Source organism: Microcaecilia unicolor, chromosome 1 (genome assembly GCF_901765095.1).
Source record: "Microcaecilia unicolor chromosome 1, aMicUni1.1, whole genome shotgun sequence".
NCBI classification, from domain to species: Eukaryota; Metazoa; Chordata; class Amphibia; order Gymnophiona; family Siphonopidae; genus Microcaecilia; species Microcaecilia unicolor.
The window spans coordinates 424,742,240-424,762,987 of NC_044031.1; the positions used below are offsets into that span (position 1 = coordinate 424,742,240).

Consider the following 20,748-nt stretch of genomic DNA (forward strand, 5'->3'; position numbering starts at 1 on the left):
GATCGCAGGACTTAGAGATGGCCGGCCTCAGTTTTCGCCAATAATGGAAACCGAGGACGGCAATCTCAAAATCGACCAAATCCAAGCCATTTGTTTGTGGGAGGAGTCAGCATTTGTAGTGCACTGGTCCCCCTCACATGCCAGGACACCGCCCGGGCACCCTAGGGGGCACTGAAGTGGACTTCATTAATTGCTCCCAGGTACATAGCTCCCTTCCCTTGAGTGCTGAGCCCCCCAAATCCCCCCCAAAACCCACTCCCCACAACTGTACACCACTACCATAGCCCTTATGGGTGAAGGGGGGCACCTACATGTGGGTACAGTGGGTTTAGGGTGGGTTTTGTAGGGCTCCCATTTACCACCACAAGTGTAACAGGTAGGGGGGGGGGATGGGCCTGGGTCTGCCTACCTGAAGTGCACTGCACCCACTAAAACTGCTCCAGGGACCTGCATACTGCTGTCATGGAGCTGGGTATGACATTTCAGACTGGCATAGAGGCTGGCAAACAAATGTTTTTTTTAGGGTGGGAGGGGGTTGGTGACCACTGGGGGAGTACGGGAAGGTCATCCCCGATTCCCTCCGGTGGTCATATGGTCAGTTCGGACACCTTTTCGAGGCTTGGTCCAGAAAATAAATGGACCAAGTAAAGTCGGCCAAATGCTCGTCAGGGCCGCCCTTCTTTTTTCCATTATCGGCCGAGGGCGCTCTTGTGTTAACCACGCCCCCGTCCCGCCTTCCATACCCTGCGGAAATGCCCTCTTTAATTTTGGTCGGCTCTGCGATGGAAAGCAGTTGGAGCCGGCCAAAATCGGCTTTCGATTATATCAATTTGGCTGGGTTTAGGAGATGGCCAGCCATCTCCCGATTTGTGTCGGAAGATGGCCAGCGATCTCCTTCGAAAATAAGCAGGATAGCTGGCAGCCAACAGATATATTTTCCATTGAAAATAATTAACGTTGCATGAACTTAGCGGCTAATAGTGTGCTGCTTGCATTGATATCGAAACAGAAATAAATATATACAACAGAACTGGCACATTTAGACTAACTCTGGACTTCTGCATGAAGGTAGCGCTTCCTTTATTATTCAATACTTCTCTTTTAAATAGTATCAATAAAAAAATTATCAAGTGTATTTTTATAATACACTACTGCATTCCAGAAAACAAAGCAGCATGCTTCCACAAGTTCCACATACTATTTTCCTTTTTGATCTAGGCACAGGAAAATAAAAAAAGATTTTAAAAGCTCCCAGATTTCAAACAACACCTATGTTTACTACGGTGTGCTATGGGCGCGTTAGCGTTTTTAACACGCGCAAATGGTTTACGTACATTAAATGCTAATGTGCCCATAGAAATGTATAGGTGCATTAGTGTTTAACGCGCTTTAAATTTAAAGGTGCATTAGAAACACTAACGCACCTTAGTAAACATATCCCTAAGATTAAAAAAAAAAGCTTTGTAGTTAAAAATAAAAAATTGTCAATGTTAAGCAACTAAGGGGTACTTTTACTAAGGTGCGCTGAAAAATGGCTTGCGGTAGTGTAGGCGGGGGTTTTGGGTGCGTGCCAATCCATTTTGCAGCGTGCCTGTAAAAAAGGCCTTTTTAAAAAATTTTGCTAAAAATGGACGTGCGGCAAAATCAAAATTGCTGCGCGTCCATTTTGGGTCTACAACCTTATCTCTAGCCATGGACCTAGCGGTAAAGACTCACACGGTAACTGGGTGGTAATGATCTATGTGCGTCAACTGCTACTTGGCGCACGTCAGATACGCGCATCTGAAAATAAAAATTATTTTTCGGATGTGTGTATTGCCGCACGAGTGACATGGTAGCCGGGCTGTAACTCCGTTTTGGCGTGCTTAGATGGTTACGCGGCTTAGTAAAATGGCTCCTAATTCTCAGAACACGATCTCTGTTTTGGTTGCCCTTTACTAGGTTAAAAAAAAAAATCTCTGCACAAATAGAACATTTGCTAGGGTGTCCCTATAACCAGCTCCTCGAAATGACTCATTGATTACAATTTAGAATTACTACTCTAACCAATGCAAGGTTATTCCGTTGTGATACTTCCTCTGTGTACATCCTATGCTGCAGAAGCTGGCATGTTTCTAACTATATAAAAACAACAATGATAACGTGGATACAGCAACTGAGAGCTTGTTGTTTTGTTCTGACCAATATGGCCGAAGCGCAGGAGGGTCGGCTTCACCCTTTTGACGTCATGTCAGCTCCTGTCATTAAACCTTCTTGGTTTAACAATCCTACCCTGCAAGCGTCCCTGGGAGGAAGTATATTGATGTGCGATCCCAAGCACACAGATGACGTCACTCCATACTTGCGCTTTCTAGGCGGCATCCGGAAACATGGCGGATGTTATCCCGCTTCACCCGGTGCGCAAAGCCCAGAAAAGGGCGGCTTATTATACGGCTGAGAGGCACAACAGGTAAAAACCGGGGGGGCCCTGCCGGGAGGGGAGGAGTTGGGAGAGCGCGCTTTCTTCGCCATACAATTACTGTGCTGAAGCGGAGAGAGCTACCTTGGTACCTTCCTTTCTCCTTCCCTCTAAGATCAAGCTATAGCTGCTGCTCACACAGACTGACGAATTCTTGTTAGCTTCTGCTACCTGGTCTGGGGACTCGTAGGCGGGACTAGTGCTAGAATAGGGAGGAGTTTCTGTCCGGTGGTGGGTGCGGCTTGCCGCTGAGGTCCCATTGATCGAGAGTAACGTGCTGGCGGTGTGTAGCTGTTTTGGTGGTACTCTCTTTGGGCCTGCCTGACGGATTCTCTCCTACTGTTGAATAAGTGGTTTTGCCCTGGAGGACGTTTTCTTGTGAATTGGAAAGTGCACACTTGATAAACTTTACTGGGTTAGTCTGTTCCGATGAAAGCTACTTTTAAGATAGGATATGTTTTGATGTGATCAGTGGTTTGCACGGGAGGATGTTTTCTTATGACTTGGAAAGTAAATACTTCATAAACTTTACTGGGTTGGTCTCTTCCGATGAAGGCTACTTTTAAGACAGGATATGTAGTTTACTGGCCCAAGGTTTAATCTTCTTGTGAATTTCATTGGAACTCCTAGCATGCAAATTATTTGTGTTTGGAAAGTCGTTTTACACTCGGAGGTGACCGATGCATTTTGGGGTTTCTTTTAGAACTTGTTTTGTACCTTATACACACACTTCCAGGAATAACCACAGTTTCAAAAGCCAAATAAAATAGGGTGTTTTAACAGTTTTATATATAGTATGGTTGATCCAGAGTGATAAGTGTTTTGATTTGGTTACATGTCTCATCAAGAAGACACAGTGGATTTATGTTTTTAAAAATTTGAAACTATATATTATAAACACTTAATATCTATCTCAGAAAAACATTTCCTTTGACATTTCCTTTAATTTCCCTTATCCAATAACTATCTTTTGCCTGTAGCTATTGAGTCTCTACCATTGAAAGTTCTAAAGAAACAGCTACAATTAAAGTTTTCCTGGACTCTTGTCTAATTCAGTTTAGACAGATTTCCTAATGGAAATAAAACAATAAAGAAAGTTGAACAAAAACATGTTCTTTAATTGGGGATTGATATAATTGTTAGTGATGGTGGTTCAAAAAGATCAGAGATATTGAAGTCTGTGCTGCATGCCCCATAATGCATTAGGATGAGGTTGGCAGAAATCTAGAGGCCGACTGAATTTTGTTTTCAGATTCATCACTGAAACCAAACAGAAATCTGAGTTCAGGTTTCGGTTGAAAATTCTGGGACATATTTGGCTAAAACTGAAACTCTCTGCCCTGCCATCCCCCCGCCCCGTTCATCAGTAAGTCCTCCCCAGGCCTACCTTAACAAGCCCTGGTGATCTAGTGGCCTCTTCAAGGGGTGGGAACCCCCACACACACACTTTTTCCTCCCTGATGCTCTGCCTGTTACTGCTGCCATGGGAGGTCCCGGACCTCCCACGGCAGTCCCGACAGCCATTTCAAAACGTCAGGCTGGAAAAAATGGGTTTCTTTTCTGCCCCTGAAGAGGCCATTAGACCACCAGTGCTTGTTAATGTAGGCCTAGAGAAGGCCTACTGATGCTTGGGGGTGGTAGCCCTCAGGGATGGGCATGGGGGCACCAACTCTTCCGCTGGGGGCTGCAAAGGGCCAGGCAGCACGTTTTGCTTTTGGCTTTGGTTCCGGCTGGAAATGGATCCAGGGATTTCAGTCATGGATTTGGTTTTTGCTGATACCAAACCCACTGGTTTTGGTCAGCCTCTACGGAAATCTAAGACTGTCCTAAAATCTCGGAAGCTCTGAAGAAAGCATTTGAAAATCTTGTTAAACAAGGACTGTCTGGAGCCTTCTCATAATTAAATTACTCATTAATGGATCTGCATATCATTGATTTTTTTTTTGATTTGCAGACTATTATGTTGATTTGGCTTGTTATCCACAGGTAGTTTTCAGCCTTAGAGATTCACTGTTTTAGAGGAGGTCTTTTTATTTATTTATTTGCCGCATTTGTATCCCACATTTTCCCACCTCTTTGCAGGCTCAATGTGGCTTACATTATGCTGTAATGGCGATCGCCAATTCCGGAATTAAGGGTACAGAATATTATTACAATTAAAGTACAGAAAATAAAGTAAATTAGAAGAAAATAAACAGTTCATTTCAAGTATTTGAGAACAAGGGTAATATATAACGTTCAGTAATGACAATGTGATTAAAGTAACCAAATAAAAATAGTTCGATGTCTCTGAACTGAAAGACAAATTAGGAAGTGTGAAAATAATTTAGCATGAAATCATGATAGTGATGTATAATGGGCTTCCATTAGTGTGCAGAAACAGAATTTTATCTGTTTGTCACAGATAAGGTTCTTAGACCTAAGGAGTGTCCTTATTTCTAGTGTAGTACCAGGGATTTTGTTTTTCCTATTCCTCTTTTAGGATTATTGTGTGTATCTTTTTTTTTTTTTTTTTTGCATTTTTGAATTGTGGTATGGGTTTTCTTGATGTAATAAGTCTATTTTCAGGCTGTTTGCTATTGTTTGTCCTTTTTTTTTTTTTAGGGAAATCGGAGCATATTAAATTACCTTGTCTACCACTCTTCATCTTGATTAATTTTCTCCCCAAAATACTTGTTTCTTAAACAGATTAGGTCTTTGAAGAATTTTTCTTGTGTTTTCAGACTCCATTCAGTCCTAATTTTTTTCCAGTCTCAAGGAAGTATCAGCCAAGGTAGATTCTAGTGGCTTGGCCAAGATAAGAACATAAGAAGAGCTATGCTGGGTCAGACCAAAGTCCATTGAGCCAACCATGCTGTTTCCAACAGTGGCTAGTCTGGGTAACAAGTAAACTAGAAGATTCCAAAAAGTTGATATGTTTTTCATAGCTTCTTTCTAGGGACGTACGATAGCCCTCCTATCTGGCTAATAATTTATAATGGACTCCAAGAACTTTTCTGAGCCCCTTCTGAACACCACTATGTTAGACTCTTAGGGCCCTGTTTACTAAGCTGCGTTATAGGTGCATTAGTGTTTTTAATGTGCGTCAACTGTGTACGTGCCTACAATATCCCTATAGGCGCCTACACGGTTAGCATGTTCTAATTGTAGATGTGTTAAAAACGCTAATGCACCTTAGTAAACAGGTCCCTACATTTTTTAGTCGTTATTTTCATTGTAAATGGGGTTAATTCTATTTGCTCTTTTTTAGCTGCTGGGTTGAAAATTTTAACGTATTGTAATAACTCTGAGACCTTGTGAGAGGTGACTCCTAACTCAGAATTTACCAATTTGTTTGGGTTTTTTAAATATTTTGAAATTATTCAATTATAAGTGAAATCACCAAGCAACACTGCTTATACAGTATGTGAAATGATTTAAACATAATAGTAGGAAAACAAATGTAGAAGCAATTTAAATTTTATGTAATTCTCCTAAGCCCACTATCTAAAGGGGGGCATAGTATATAACAAGATATTCAAGAAATAAACTTACATAAAATTAAAGAAGACTGGACAGTAAATGACATACACAGCTTCAGTATTCCTTACTTCTGCGAGACCTCAATGGTTTCATTAAAATCAGATATTCGGGATACCACTGACCTATGAGCCGGCATAAAAGATAATTGTTGAGATTGAAAAAAAAATACTTAACTATACATTTACATGGCAATTTAAAGAAGAAAAGGGCACCTAGCTAAATAATAGCTGGTCACATTAACAGAAATTCTCTCCTGCACTTCTGCATTTTTTCGTTACATTGGGAAATATTTTGATCTTAGAGGTAAAGGTTAATCATGGTGTTGTAAGAAGAGTCAAAGTAACTAGTCTCTATCCAATTTCAATGCAAAGGAAACCATCAGTGTTGCAGGTATCCTCAGACTAAGGGCCCTGTTTACTAAGGTGCGTTAGTGTTTTTACCTTGCCTACACTTAGCGCATGTCTTAACCATGTATGCGCCTATAGGGATATTGTAGGCACGTACATGGTTAACGTGCGTTAAAAACATTAACGTGCCTATAGCGCTGCTTAGTAAACAGGACCCTAAGTCTGTCTAAAAAATATCAGAGATATTTAAGTTTGGTTTAGAAGTTTCAAGTGTCCTTTCATCAAGGCTAGAATATCCTTTGTGATAGGCAAGTAGCACACCTGTACTAATTGAGGCATTTTCTCAGAAGTCACTTTCAAAATTTCCTTTAGAGATTGACAAAAAAATCTTTTTAGGAGACCTTAAGGGAACCTTGGGAAATTCAGCAATCTTAAGTTATCTCTTAATTGGTTCTCCAGTGCCTCCACCTTAAGAGTTTAGAAGCATATTATTTTTAATCAGGGCCGTATTGGCATTCCTTGTCATCAAGCAGATGCAGCCATTACAGATGGGTTGTGTCCATCAACCAGCAGAGGGAGATAGAGAGCACACTTTTTTCAGTGCCTCATACCAGCTTGCTCCACTGCCTCTCTTCAGTATTCTCTATCTCCCCTAGCAGAGTGGCTGCAGCTTCTTCGAGCTCCATCTAAAATCTGCCTGGAGGTTGCGCCTGTGCTTTTGCCAGTTGTTAGCAGGGGTGTTGGAGGCTATAGCAGCTTTACTTTAAAGGCACATAGGTTCTCCCTTTCCCTGCCTTACCCATACCTCCGTGGATGTGGACACATTGCTTAGCTTTCCCTGTCCTTCCCCACCAACAGTGGATGCAGGCACATAGGTTCGCCCTATCCCTGCCTTTCCCACTCACCTGAGCCTCTGGAGTTCTATTTACCTCTGCTTTCCTCACAGCGTAAAAAAAAAAAGTTGCGTCGCGCTTTGGCGTTTAGACGCTGGAACAGAGGTTTTTCCTTGCCTTTTTCTGTGGGACCGGAGCTGTGATACTCGGTCCAGTGAGGTAAGAGTGTTTTCTGACTCATCCGGGGTAGGCCTGCGATCGGGGCGATTTTGGCGCGAACCACCATTTTGAATTTTACTGCCGTTTTCGGCGATGGCTGTGGAGACAGTAAAGCGCTGTTCCAAGTGTGGCAAGCGCAGATCAGCAGCGGGGCTCTGTAAATCGTGCTGTACAGACGTTAGAGCCGGCCCAAGCATGGCGAGCGACGATTCTTCGCGCTCTGAGCTGGCAGCGGGCGCCATTTTGAATTTACCACATGGCGTGACCTCCGCTGAGACGGAGAGTCCTGAGCCCGGGGGGAGGCCTCGGAGTGAGGTTGATATGGGAGCTACTAGCCCCGGCAGAGATCCGGGTGCCCAGGGTGAGTTTTTCTCCCCTGATTTTGTCTTATTAATGCATAAAGCATACATGCTTAAAAGAGCTCTCCCACAAAGCCCGGCATGGGCCTTTCTAATGCCCCCCCCCCCCCCGGTGGATTCTAGCCTGGGTATGCCCTCTGAGGCGTTATTCCCTGATAATTGGCAGAATATGAAGCGCAGAAGGGCTCATTCCCCTTCAGAGAGTGCTGCATCTCCTCCCCCCCCCCCCCCCCCCCGTGGTCGGGCTGCGAGGATTCGGAGGACTCTTGGCAGGCCTTCATGGTCTGAGGAGCCAGAGTCTGGTGCAGAAGTGACTCAGGATCTGGACGATCCCTCCGCGGTGAGGATTTTCCTCCGTGATGAGCTACCAGCGCTTATTTCTGATGCCCTGCAGGCTCTCTCTATTGAGGACCCTGCCAGTGGCTCAGCCTCCTCTGTGAATCCTAGGATGGCTAGTACCAAAAAGCCTGCTCGAGCCTTTCCTTTGCATGACTCCATCCAAGAGCTTATTTCGGCTCAATGGGCTGACCCCGAGGGACCTTTGAAAGTTTCCAGGGCTATGGGGCAATTATACCCTCTGAGTGAGGAGCATATGGCTCGCTTTGCTATGCCTAAAGTGGATGCCCTAGTCACAGCTGTGACAAAGAGAATTACCCTCCCTGTTGAAGGAGGTGTTGCCCTGAAGGATATTCAAGACCGTAGACTGGAATCAGCACTTAAACGGTCATTTGAAATTGCAGGTCTCACTATTCGGGCGTCTGCATGCAGTTGTTATGCTGCTAGTGCTGCCTGGCTTGTTTGCAACAGGCAGTGGAACAGCCCGGTGATGGAGCGGAGCCCTTTTCAGATGTGGCTCCGCGGATGGAGTCGGCCTTGTCCTTTCTTGCTGACGCCCTTTATGATATTGTCAGAGCTTCGGCTAAACACATGGCAGTAGCAGTGGCGGCTCGCCGTCTTCTTTGGCTACGGCATTGGGCGGCGGACATGGCCTGTAAGCAAAGGTTGGTGAAGTTGCCCTTTCAAGGCCTTCTCCTGTTTGGTGAGGAGTTGGAGAAAATTGTGAAGGGCCTGGGTGAGGCTAAACCCCAGCGCTTGCCCGAAGATAGGCCTCGGCCTTCCTCTAAGGGTGCGGCGGTCCACTCCTCTTACAGACCTCGCTTCCGTGAAGCTCGAAGGTACCGCCCGGGGCGTTCTGCTGGGTTCACTTCTCGTGCCCGTTTTCAGCAGAGGAACTCCTTTCGCTCAGACAAACGTTCCACAGCCACTGGCTCAAGGCCTGGAGTTCAGGGGCGACCCTCTCAATGATGGTGCGCCGGCCCTCTCCTCGAGTCCTGTCATCGGAGGACGTCTTTCCCTCTTTGCCGAGGAGTGGGCCAACATTTCCTCAGATCAGTGGGTCTTGGACCTGATCAGAGACGGTTACAGAATAGAATTCGACGCCCCTGTAAGAGACGTGTTTGTGGAGTCCCGATGCGGTTCTGCTGCCAAACGGGCGGCGGTAGAGGAGACTTTACAAGGTCTGATTCAGATAGGGGCCGTGTCCCCGGTACCTCCCGTCGAACACGGCGGCGGCTGCTACTCCATCTACTTTGTGGTGCCGCGAAAAGGAGGGTCTTTTCGCCCTATTCTGGACTTAAAAGAATTAAACAAGTCCCTGAGAGTGCAGCATTTTCACATGGAAACCCTGTGCTCCGTCATTGCGGTGGTACAGCCAGGAGAGTTTCTCACGTCTGTGGACCTGAAAGAAGCTTACTTGCACATTCCAATTTGGCCCCCGCACCAGAAGTTTCTGAGGTTTGCGGTGATGGGAAAGCATTTCCAGTTCCGGGCCTTGCCTTTTGGCCTCGACACAGCTCCCCGCACCTTTTCGAAGGTTATGATGGTAGTAGCTGCCTTTCTAAGGCGAGAGGGTATTCGGGTTCACCCATACCTGGACGACTGGCTCATTCGAGCAAACTCTGCTGAAGAGAGTCAGCATGTAACAGCCAGAGTGGTCTCAGTACTTCAATCTCTGGGCTGGGTCGTCAATTTGGCCAAAAGTCACCTGACCCCCTCGCAGTCTCTAGAATATTTGGGGGCCAGGTTCGACACAGCCTCGGGGTATGTGTACCTACCCGAGCAAAGGCGGTGCAAGCTTCAGAATCAGGTCCGTCTGCTCCTGAGGATGCCCCGCCCGCGAGCTTGGGACATTGTCCAGCTGCTGAGATCGATGACGGCCACCATGGAACTGGTGCCCTGGGCGAGAGCGCACCTGAGACCTCTACAGTATGCTCTACTCCAAAGATGGTCTCCAGTATCTCAGGATTACCAATGCAGACTCTCTTGGCTCCCTGCGGCCCGACTCAGCATGGAGTGGTGACTCTCAGACAGCATGCTGCGGCAAGGAATGCCGTTGGCGCTCCCCGATTGGTGCCTAGTGGTGACAGATGCCAGTCTGAAAGGCTGGGGCGCACATTGCAAGGGGAAGCATGCCCAGGGTCTATGGACACCCGAGGAGTCGGAGTGGTCCATCAACCGCCTAGAGTTGAAAGCGGTGTTTCAGGCGCTTCTGGCCTTTCAAGTGACCCTGGAAGGATTGGCTGTCAGAGTGATGTCGGACAACACGACAGCAGTGGCCTAATAAATCGACAAGGCGGCACTCAGTGCAGAGCTCTAGCCGCGCAGGCCGAACAAATTTGCCACTGGGCCGAGCTGCATTTACAGTTTCTGTCGGCAGCTCACATTGCAGGTCAGAGCAACGTGCAAGCCGATTATCTAAGCAGGCATCAGATCGATCCAGCGGAGTGGGAACTTGCAGACAAAGTGTTCCTGCAGATATGTGCCAAGTGGGGCAAGCCCGTGATCGATCTAATGGCGACAAGCACCAATGCCAAAGTCCCGTGCTTCTTCAGCAGACGGAGAGATCCTCGCGCGGTGGGGTTGGATGCCTTGGCTCAACCCTCCAGTTATGTCTGTTCCCTCCATGGCCCTTGATAGGGCGAGTGCCCCTGCGGATTCGGCTGCATCCAGGAGAAGTGGTTCTCGTCGCCCCGGATTGGCCCAGGAGGCCTTGGTATGCGGACCTCCGACAGATGCTCATAGAGGATCCCCTTCAGTTACCTCTGGTTCCCAACCTGTTGTCACAGGGTCCGGTGACCATGGAGGACGCCGGCCGATTTGGTCTTATGGCCTGGCGATTGAGAGGGTGCAATTGAGAGGCAGAGGCTATTCCAATAAAGTAATTACCACTCTCCTGCAAGCCCACAAGCGTTCCACTTCCGTGGTTTATGCCTGGATTTGGCACCAGTTTGAAGTCTGGTGTGCTTCCAGAGAGATCACACCCCTGCGGGCTCCTGTCTCGCTGATTCTGGAGTTTTTGCAGGATGGTGTACAAAAAGGCTTGGCCTATAATTCCCTGCGGGTGCAAGTGGCAGCGTTGGCCTCCCTGCTTGGCAAGGTGGAAGGCGTGTCTTTAGCTGCTCATCCGGATGTGGCACGGTTTCTTAGAGGGGTGCTTCGGCTCCGTCCTCCCATGCGTGCACCTTGTCCAGCTTGGAACCTGGGGCTAGTGCTGAAGGCCCTTCAGGGTGCTCCCTTTGAACCACTTCGGCGTGCTTCAGAGAAAGATTTGACACTGAAGGCCGTCTTGTTAGTGGCCATTACTTCGGCGAGACGGGTGTCAGAGCTCCAGGCGCTGTCCTGTAGAGACCCTTTTCTGCAGTTTTCAGAGTTGGTGGTCATGGTTCGGACCGTGCCTTCCTTCTTGCCTAAGGTGGTTTCAGCGTTTCACCTAAACCAACCTATTTTCTTGCCCTCCTTTGTCGAGGAGGAGTTTCCAGAATCTTTTGGACAATTGCACCTGTTGGACGTGCTCAGGACTCTGCTGCAGTATCTGCGAGTTACTAACTCTTTCAGGACCTCTGATCATCTGTTTGTTTTGCTATCAGGTCCTCACAGAGGGTCTCCAGCGTCTAAAGCCACTATTGCCCGCTGGCTTAAAGAATCTATCTTTTCAGCTTATTTGCTTGTCGGCCGGCCTCCGCCTGATGCCTTTAAGGCGCATTCCACTAGAGGAATTTCCTCTTCTTGGGCTGAAACTGGAGCACTCTCTCTTCAAGAGATTTGTAGTGCAGCAACATGGGCTTCTAAGCTCTCTTTTGCCCGACATTACAGGCTGGATGTGGCTGCCAGGAGGGCTGCACATTTTGGAGCGCAAGTGCTGGCGCGTGGTGTGGCTTGTTCCCACCATATCTAGGGATTGCTTTGATACATCCCATCTGTAATGGCTGCATCTGCTTGATGACAAGGAAGGGAAAATTAGGTTCTTTCCGTGATAATTTTCTTTCCTTTAGTCATAGCAGATGCAGCCATGATCCCTCCCTGTCTGATGCTATCTGCTCTAAATCTATTTCAGGTTCTGTTTGTGTTTCCTGGAGATTCCGTCCTTGGGAGAAAGTCGGAAAACAGTCTTCAGGATTCTTGTTCAATTAAAGGAGGATGACAATTCCCTCCAGTTTCATGTTTTGGAGGATGAGTTTATTCCCTCCAGTTATGTCTCAGTGGAGTATGAGTTTGCCCTCCGGGAGGATGTTTCATTCCCTCCATTCTGAGTTAATGCCCTTTGTTGTAGGGCCATTGTTCGCTGTGAGGAAAGCTCATGTTATTCCCATTGCGGTTTGCCATACTGCTTTGGAAGCTTCAAATACTGAAGAGAGGCAGTGGAACAAGCTGGTATGAGGCAATGAAAAAAGTGTGCACTCTATCTCCCCCTGCTGGTTGATGGACACAACCCATCTGTAATGGCTGCATCTGCTATGACTAAAGGAAAGAAAATTATCATGGTAAGAACCTAATTTTCCCTTTTTCAATGCTATTAAACTATATTCTTGGTGCTTGTCCTTATTTGAGCATACAAATAATTTAGGGCAAGCAAACTTTCTCTGCTACCTTGATAATCATAATAAATAGAGGAAAAGACTTCAGAAACTCCACGTCAGCTGGTCCTACGTATAACAGCAATGTGGAAAGTTTAAGATTAGTTTTCTAAAGATTGTTTCAGAGAACAATAACCTAATTCAGTTTTCTTTCTTAGTCCTGCTCCTGAACCTTCTGTGACAGAACTTAAGTGGTGGCCAAATAGCTTGACCAGCTTGAGGATAATTGACTAAATTGATTCTTGAGTGAATTGTTCAGGCCTTTTGAGTTGAAAAGAAATCATTCTCAAAGAACAAGCAAGCCATTCATTCTCACATGTGGCGATGTCATCCACGTCACGTGGTGTGGAGCATAAGAAAGCTAATATCGTTTTAAGAGTATGTGCCTTTCTGCCCACTGTGAGAGCATGGGACCAACAGCAGTCTTTTGTCATCCGTTAAGAGGAGAGGACGTTTTTTTCGGTGGCTCCTCACACCGTCTGGTGCGTGAGTGAGTGTTTTTTCAGAGTGAGTAGTGCTTTCCCTAGGAGATTTTTTTTCTCTTGTTTTTTTTCCTCCTTATTTTAAATCTTCTTTTATTTGTTTGTGTTTTTTTTCTTCCACTAAGTTTTTTTTTTTTGCACTCTTTAGGCCCTCATATGCCTGAGCTCCGGTCAAGACTCGTTCCTCTTCTTTTTCGGGTGCTTTGCCCTTTTTTTCTGGCACCACTGACTTTTTGATTTGGCCTCTGCTGTTTTCCCTTCCATGTCATTGAAGGTTCCCAGTAGCTTTAATCACTGTACCCAGTGCAATAATACCATCTCTGGCAAAGACTCTCATTCTTGGTGTCTTCAGTATCTGGGACTTACCCCTTCCAGCAGTGTTCTATGTCTTCATATGAAGAAAAGAACCCAGGTGTCCAGAGATGTTCAGCGAGATAAACATTTTGGATCCTGGTCTGAATCCTTGATGTCAACATCGACCTAGAGAGTTACACCAGCATCGGGTGCACTAAAGAGTTACACCAGCATCGGTTGCATTGGTCCATATGGCTGCTAGGCCTGTCTTGGACAGTGGGAGTGGGTGTGCATTGAGTGGGTCTCTGGCCAACTGCTGTGCAGGGCCCCTGGGACCGGTCAGCATTGGACCCGACCCCAGTGGTGACATGAGGATTTGACGTAGTCCTGTTCGGCACCGAGGAACGTTGACAGGCATCGGGCGTAGGGCAAGAAGCATTGACATTGATCCTCCTTGATGCATGGTGCTGGGAGCTCCAGGGCACCGAGGGAACCCTGGGAAGCATTGGCGCCGGGAGGACCGCTCCTCCATCCAAACAGGTGCTGCTGATGTGTGGGTCTCCATGCAGTCAGGACCCGGCACCCGTTTCAACCTCGGCAGTTCAGCAGCCTGTATCTGACCAGGCGCCCCGGCCTTTCCCGATGGTCTCCCTCAATGAGCACATCCGAGTCATGCTAAATGAGCACTTGGTGAGGCTTGTACAACAGAATGCATTGGCATCTGGGGTGCTTCCTCCTGCCATGCATCTTGTTGCTGCCCTGCCAGGCCCTCAGCCTGCGGTGAGGCCTCTGATGCCAGTGCTTCATGTGGCTCCGGTGTTGACAGCCACTCGTGCAGGCACCCCCTCAGCAGCGGTGGAGGAAGCTTTGCTGGAGTTCAGGGTGGAGCTGATACCTCAATGCCCATCTTGACATGGTTCCTCCCTGTCGAGGCAGACTTGATCTTGGTCTTCCCACGAGGAGTTCTTTGTCAACACTGATGAGATATGCTCATAGGAGTCTGATGAGAATCCACGATACTTCTTGGAGGAGGAGGAGTCCTATGGTATCAAACTTGACCCCCTCCCCTCCTGAGGAAAGAAGAAGAAGAAGAGAGGCTGTCAGCTGGAGATTTTCTTTCCGTGTTTTGTTAGGGAAATGGTGACTGCCATTCCAATTTAGGGCAAGCCCAGGGCTGAGATGTTTGAAGTCCTGGACTATGATTCCCCTCCTTGAGAGGCTGTGACATTCCCGCTTCACAAGATCCTATGGAATGTTCAGGTGAAGAACTGGGAGTCCCCTCTGTTAGTCCCTGTACTGCCCGAGAATGTACCTAATCCAGAGCTTCCCAGTTGCTTCATCACACCTTGGTGGTGGAATCTACGTTCAAGAGAGCCAGGAGTTCTAGGGCCTATGCTTTGGTGCCCCCTGGTAGAGAAGCTAGAACCCTAGATTCTTTTGGGTGGAAGATGTATTGGGCCTCTATGCTCATCTCCCATATTCAATCTTACCAGGTCTGCATGAGCCTATACTTGTGAAACATGGTGCGCAGTATGTCTGATTTGGTGGATTTTCTCTTGCAGCAGCAGGCCAAATCTCTTCACCAGTTGGTCAAGCAGCAGAAGGCATGTAGAAAATTTTTGGCCAGGGGTGCCTATGACACCTTTGATGTGGTGTCCAGAATCTCTGCCCAGAGTATAGCAATGCGCAGACTCTCATGGCTGCATGTCTTTGACTTGGACCCAGTGGTCCAGCAGAGGTTGGTAGATGCCATGTGCTAGGGTGATAACCTTTTTGGATACAAGGCGGAGGAGGTCGCTGGCCTCATCAAGTAACACATTGATACCACTGACACTCTGTCCCATTGGACGTCTTCTACACCTTCCTACCCGTGTAGGAGGTTTTTGGGCAAGTCGAAGAGGGGTCCCTACTACTCTGTGGTGTAGGTATGCTCCTTCTCACCAGCCTCAGCAGGCTCTGTTCCAATGTGCCCGTTCTCATCAACAGCGTGCACTTAAGGCCCAGCCAGCTCCCCAGTTGAAGCCAGGATGAACTTTTGACTGGCTCCAGCAGAGTATAGCTCATTAAAAGTGACCGTCCTGAATGACCTTCTGGTTGGGGGAAGACTGAATATTTTTCTAAGAAAGATGGCCCCTTCTAACCTCTGAACAGTGGGTTCTGCAAATAGTCTGTCTTGGTTACACCCTGCATTGGCGTTTGAGACCACCAAATTGCCCTCAAAGAGCATCTCACTTCAGCTCTCAGCACAAGCAGGTTCTTGCATAGGAACTCTTCCCCCTTCAAAAGGCTCATGTGGTTGAACTCGTTCCACCAGGGGAAGAAGGGAAGGGATTCTATTCCAGGTACTTCTTGTGCCAAAGAAAATAAGGAGGATGCGTCCCATCCTAGACCTAAGGGCTCTTAACAAATTCCTTGTCAAAGAGAAGTTCAGGATAGTTTTCCTGGGCACCCTGGTTCCCATGCTTCAGGAAAATGATTGGCTATGCTCTCTGGACTTAAAGATGCTTACATTCACATACCAATACTTCCAGATCATAGGAAGTATCTTTGATTCTGGCTGGGGACACAACACTTCCAGTACATCATGTTGCCTTTTAGCCTTGCATTGGCTCCCAGGGTTTCCACCAAGTGTCTTGCATTAGTCATATTGTCGTTACACCGACTGGGAGTCAATGTGTTCTCATGTGTGGATGATTGGATGGTGAAGAGTACTTCGAAGGACGGTGCTCAGGTGTCCATGGAGAGAACTATTTGGATGTTAGAGCTACTAGGGTTTGTTTTAATATACCCCAATTCTCATTTCCATCCCGTTCAGCAATTGGAGTTCATTAGAACTCTGCTAGACATGCAGCAGGTGCAAGCTTTTCTCCCTGTGCTGAGAACGGACACTCTTGCCGCTCAGGTCTGAGCCAGCCAGTAGCTCACAGCTCGGAAGATGTTGAAGTTGTTAGGCCACATGGCCTCCACTGTCCATGTTACACCCATGGCACGGCTTCACAAGAGAACTGCCCAGTGGACTCTTTCCCAGTGGTGTCAAGCCTTGGGGAACCTAATGGATGTCATCTGAGCAACACCAGTGTTGGTTCAGTCTCTACTTTTGTGGACAATTCAGCCCACTTCCATTCCACATTCTTCAGCCCCAGAAGGTGCTGACAATGGATGTATCCCACTTGAGCTGGGGAGCTCACTTAGACGATCTTCATTCCCAGGGTGGTTGGTCAGCCCAGGCGATGGATCTCTGGGCAATCTGGAATACTGCTAAAAGTTTTCAGAGAATGGTAGTTAAAACAAATTATGCTCATCCAAATGGACAACCAGGTTGCAATGTACTACACCAACCAGCAGGGGGGTACTGGATCACGCCCATTGTGTCAGGAGGCCATCTGGTTGTGGCACTGGGCAGCTCAGCATGAGATGCTCCTCAAGGCCACTTACCTGGTGGGCAAATCCAACAGCCTGGCCGACAGACTGAGCAGGGTCATGCAGTCACACAAGTGGTCACTCAGCATAGGCATTGCGTACGAGATTTTTTGAATGTGCGGACACCTTTGGTTAATCTCTTTGCCACTCATTTCAATCACAGAGTTCCTCGGTACTGTTCCAGACTCCAGGCCCACAACAAGCTAGCATTAGATGCCTTCCTCCTTCATTGGGGGACCGGTCTTTTGTATGCGTATCCTCCCATTCCTCATGTGGGGAAGATTTTGCTGAAACTCAAGCAAGACTGAGCAGCCATGATCCAGATTGCCCCATACTGGCCCAGGCAGATCTGGTTTCCTCTTCTTCTGGAGTTATGCTCCGAAGAACCTTGGAGATTGGAGTGTTTTCTGACCCTCATCATTCAGAATGAGGGATCTCTTCTAAACCCCAACCTCCAGTCTCTGGCTCTCACAGCTTAGGTGTTGAGAGCTTAGAATTTGTTTCCTTGCATCTTCTGAGGGTGTCTCCAAAGTCTTGCTGGCTTCCAGGAAAGAGTCTACTAAGAAGTGTTACTTTTTCAAATGGAGGAAGTTTGCTGTCTGTTGTGAGGGCAAGGCCCTAGATCCCCTTTCATGCCCTACACAGACCCTGCTTGAATATCTTGTGCACCTCTCTGAGTTTGGCCTCAAGACCAACTCTGTAAGGGTTCACCTTAGTGCGATTAGTGCTTATCATCGTTGTGTAAAGGGTAAGCCCATCTCTGGACAGCCTCTAGTTCGCTTTATGAGAGGTTTGCTTTTGACAAAGCTCCCTGTCAAGCCTCTGCCTGTGTCATGGGACCACAACATTGTCCTCACCCCTTCTGATGAAAGCTCCTTTTCAGCCACATGATTCGTGTCAGCTGAAGTACTTGACCTGGAAGGTCTTGTTTTTGGTGGCTGCTACTTCAGTTCGCAGGGTCAGTGAGCTTCAGGCCCTAGTGGCAGATCCACCTTACACTAAGTTTCATCACAATAGAGTAGTTCTCCGCATGCATCCTAAGTTCCTGCCTAAGGTGCTTTCGGATTTCCATCTGAACAAGTAAATTGTCCTTCCAACATTTTTTTTCCCAGACCTCATGCCCATCTTGGCGAAAGCGCACTGCACACCTTGGACTTCAAGTGAGCATTGGCTTTTACATGGAGCGGACTAGGCCCTATAGACAGTCTACCCAGCTTTTAGTACCTTTTGATCCCAACAGGATGGGGTCGCTGTTGGGGAAACACACCATTTCCAATTGGCTAGCTGATTAATTTCATTCACTTATGCCCATGCTGGGCTGACTCTTGAGGGTCGTGTCAAGGCTCATTTTTCATTCATTCATTCATTCATTCATTCATTCATTCATTCATTCATTCATTCATTCATTCATTATAGTATTTATATACTGCTTTGACCTAAGAGGTTTACAGTTTCATTTTACAGGTACTTTGTCTTTACCTAGTGGGCTCACAATCTAAGTAGTACATTGTACTACTGTTGTACCTTGGGCACCGGAGGGTTAAGTGAGTTGCCCAGGGTCACACGGAGCTGCAGAGGGAATTGAACTTGGTTCCTTATGATCTCAACCCACTGCCAACCATCTGACAGTAGCAGGAATCAAAGCCAGGTGTGCAACCCACTGCATTTAACCATTAGGCCGTTCCTGCATTGCAGAGTTGGGAGCCTACTTGAGGTCAGCCTCCATTGAAGAAATATGCAAGGCTGCTTGTGGTCTTGAGTCCACATATTCATGTCTCATTCCTGCCTTGAGCAGGATACCTGATGCGATAGTCAGTTTGGACAGAAAGTGCTGCAGAATTTGTTTGGGGTCTAGAATCCAACTCCATCCACTTAGGTCCATTTTGTTCTGTTCCAGGCTGCACGAACGTGGGACCAACAGTCTATTTTTTTTCGCAGTGAGGAGAGGGTGCATTTTTTTAACCTCTCTCCTCACAGCTGCCAGTTTGGTTCTTAGCAGAGTTTCTTTTGTGCCTTTTTGATTTTATTTTCTTCACTTATGTGCCCTGTTCGATTGTTTATTGTTTTCTTTAATTTTTCTCTCTTTTACCATAGATTTGTAAGCTGTATTTAGGCCTGAGTTTCGATGGGATTGTTCTCTTTTGGCACCATCGAGTCTCACCTTTTTCCGTCGTGAGCCACTTTGGTATGACTACATACCCCTTTCAATTGTGTTCTGTGTCTTTAAATTCAAGCCAGAACCCAGTTAGTCAGAGTGGCTTGCAGGGAATTCTCTTTGGCACAGTCCGAGGCCTTGGCATCAGCATCAGTGTCTATGGTGTCAATGTCTGCGGTTGAATCAGCACCTGCCTTTTCGTCGGTCACTATGTGAGTCCCTGGACTCAACTGATTTTGGCATCAGCTTGGATCGTAAGGCTTCACTTTGTCCTTGTTGGTGCCAAGAACTCGATGTGGATGCCGTGAGCCACCGTTGGTGCCGAGGATCGATACTGAGGACTGTAGGTACCAAGGATCGTCGGCGTTGAGGATTGATATCTGTACTCGAAGATCTTTGGCCATATGAGCATTGTGTTGATGGTGCTTGTGCCCAACACTCCTCTTGAGAGCCTTGATCCACATCAGCATCGAGGGTGCTAGCAGCTGCTGCGCCTTTTGTATTGGCCCCTTATGGTCCTCAGCCTGTGGTGTTGCATGCGACACTGGGGTCAATTGCCTCCTGCGTCGATAAACGCTACTTCATTTTTTCTTTTCCTTGCTACCCAAGATAATCTTCTTCACACTTGCTCTGTCAACGCCATGACTGTATTGTTCACTTCTATTAGGAAGCTTGGTCGGGCTGTTGTGTTCTCTTCATTCCACACATTTACTTCTCGTTCTTGCTCTGGTAGCATGCTTGCGGCAGCATTCTCATCACGGATTTGATGGAATAGTAATGCACTTTTACTTTGGATTCTAGAATTCGACTCCACCCGCCTAGACCCTTTATATTCTTTCCCAGGCTTCACTTCTGACGATTTGCTTACCGGTTTCTCTGTGTTCAGACCTCGCCATTGCGAGGTGCAAGTCATCATTGGAGGTTTTCAAGTCCAAACTTAAAGCCCACCTCTTTACCACTGCTTTTGACTCCTAACCACTACTCACTTGCCCTGTCCTTTTACCTCGCCTATTTATTCCCTTACCCTTAATTGTTCTGTCTGTTTACCTGTCTTATCTAGATTGTAAGCTCTTTGAGCAGGGACTGTCTTTTTTGTGTATGGTGTACAGCGCTGCATATGCCTTGTAGCGCTATAGAAATGTTAAATAGTGTAGTAGTAGTAGTGAGGCAGTGGGCAAAGAATAATTCTAAGAAATCATATTAAGGGTTAATTTTGTTTAAAGGTGCTCAAAATACTATTTTAAATTCTCAGCCCTGCAAATGAAGGGATGCAAGCTGGAGTTAATTATTTCAATGTCTAGCTTGCCGAGCCAAAGGTTAGAAAGGTCAGAGACAGGAATTTCTTTCACCCTTGTGATTGATGGATTGCTAAGCAAACACATATGTATTCTATTATGAGCCGGCATATTGCAGGCAGTTTGTTTAGGATTAAATTGAACACTGCTTAGAAGGAAATAGTTAGATTCTAAATAATTCTAGATATAAATGAGTTAGAATTTAGAAGTTCTTGATATGTAGAATATGTTTTATAAGGATGCTTACTTTAGAATATGCTGTATTCTGTGTAAATTAATAATTCTGTGTGGAATGTTTGTTCAACTCTCTGTCTGACTTTCTAAGCAAAGACTGCAGTGAAGAGATCAACATGTGGTTTGACTTAGCCATAGTTCTGGCTGGTTCAATGTATAAGCTGATAGGTGAAAGAGGTCAGGACTAGTCAGCTCTCTTCTCCTTGATTAATTATAG

The 20,748-nt window shown here is 46.7% G+C and overlaps 1 protein-coding gene across 1 annotated transcript in view; it reads left to right on the forward strand.

The window, feature by feature from the left end:
* Window positions 1-2,281: 2,281 nt before the first annotated feature.
* The window catches only part of ATP9B (ATPase phospholipid transporting 9B (putative)), a 706,895-nt gene continuing 688,428 nt past the window's right edge, over window positions 2,282-20,748 (forward strand). The window contains 1 exon segment of the mRNA XM_030211876.1: window positions 2,282-2,449. Within this exon segment, the coding sequence (XP_030067736.1) occupies window positions 2,370-2,449 (80 nt within the window). The 5' untranslated portion in view covers window positions 2,282-2,369.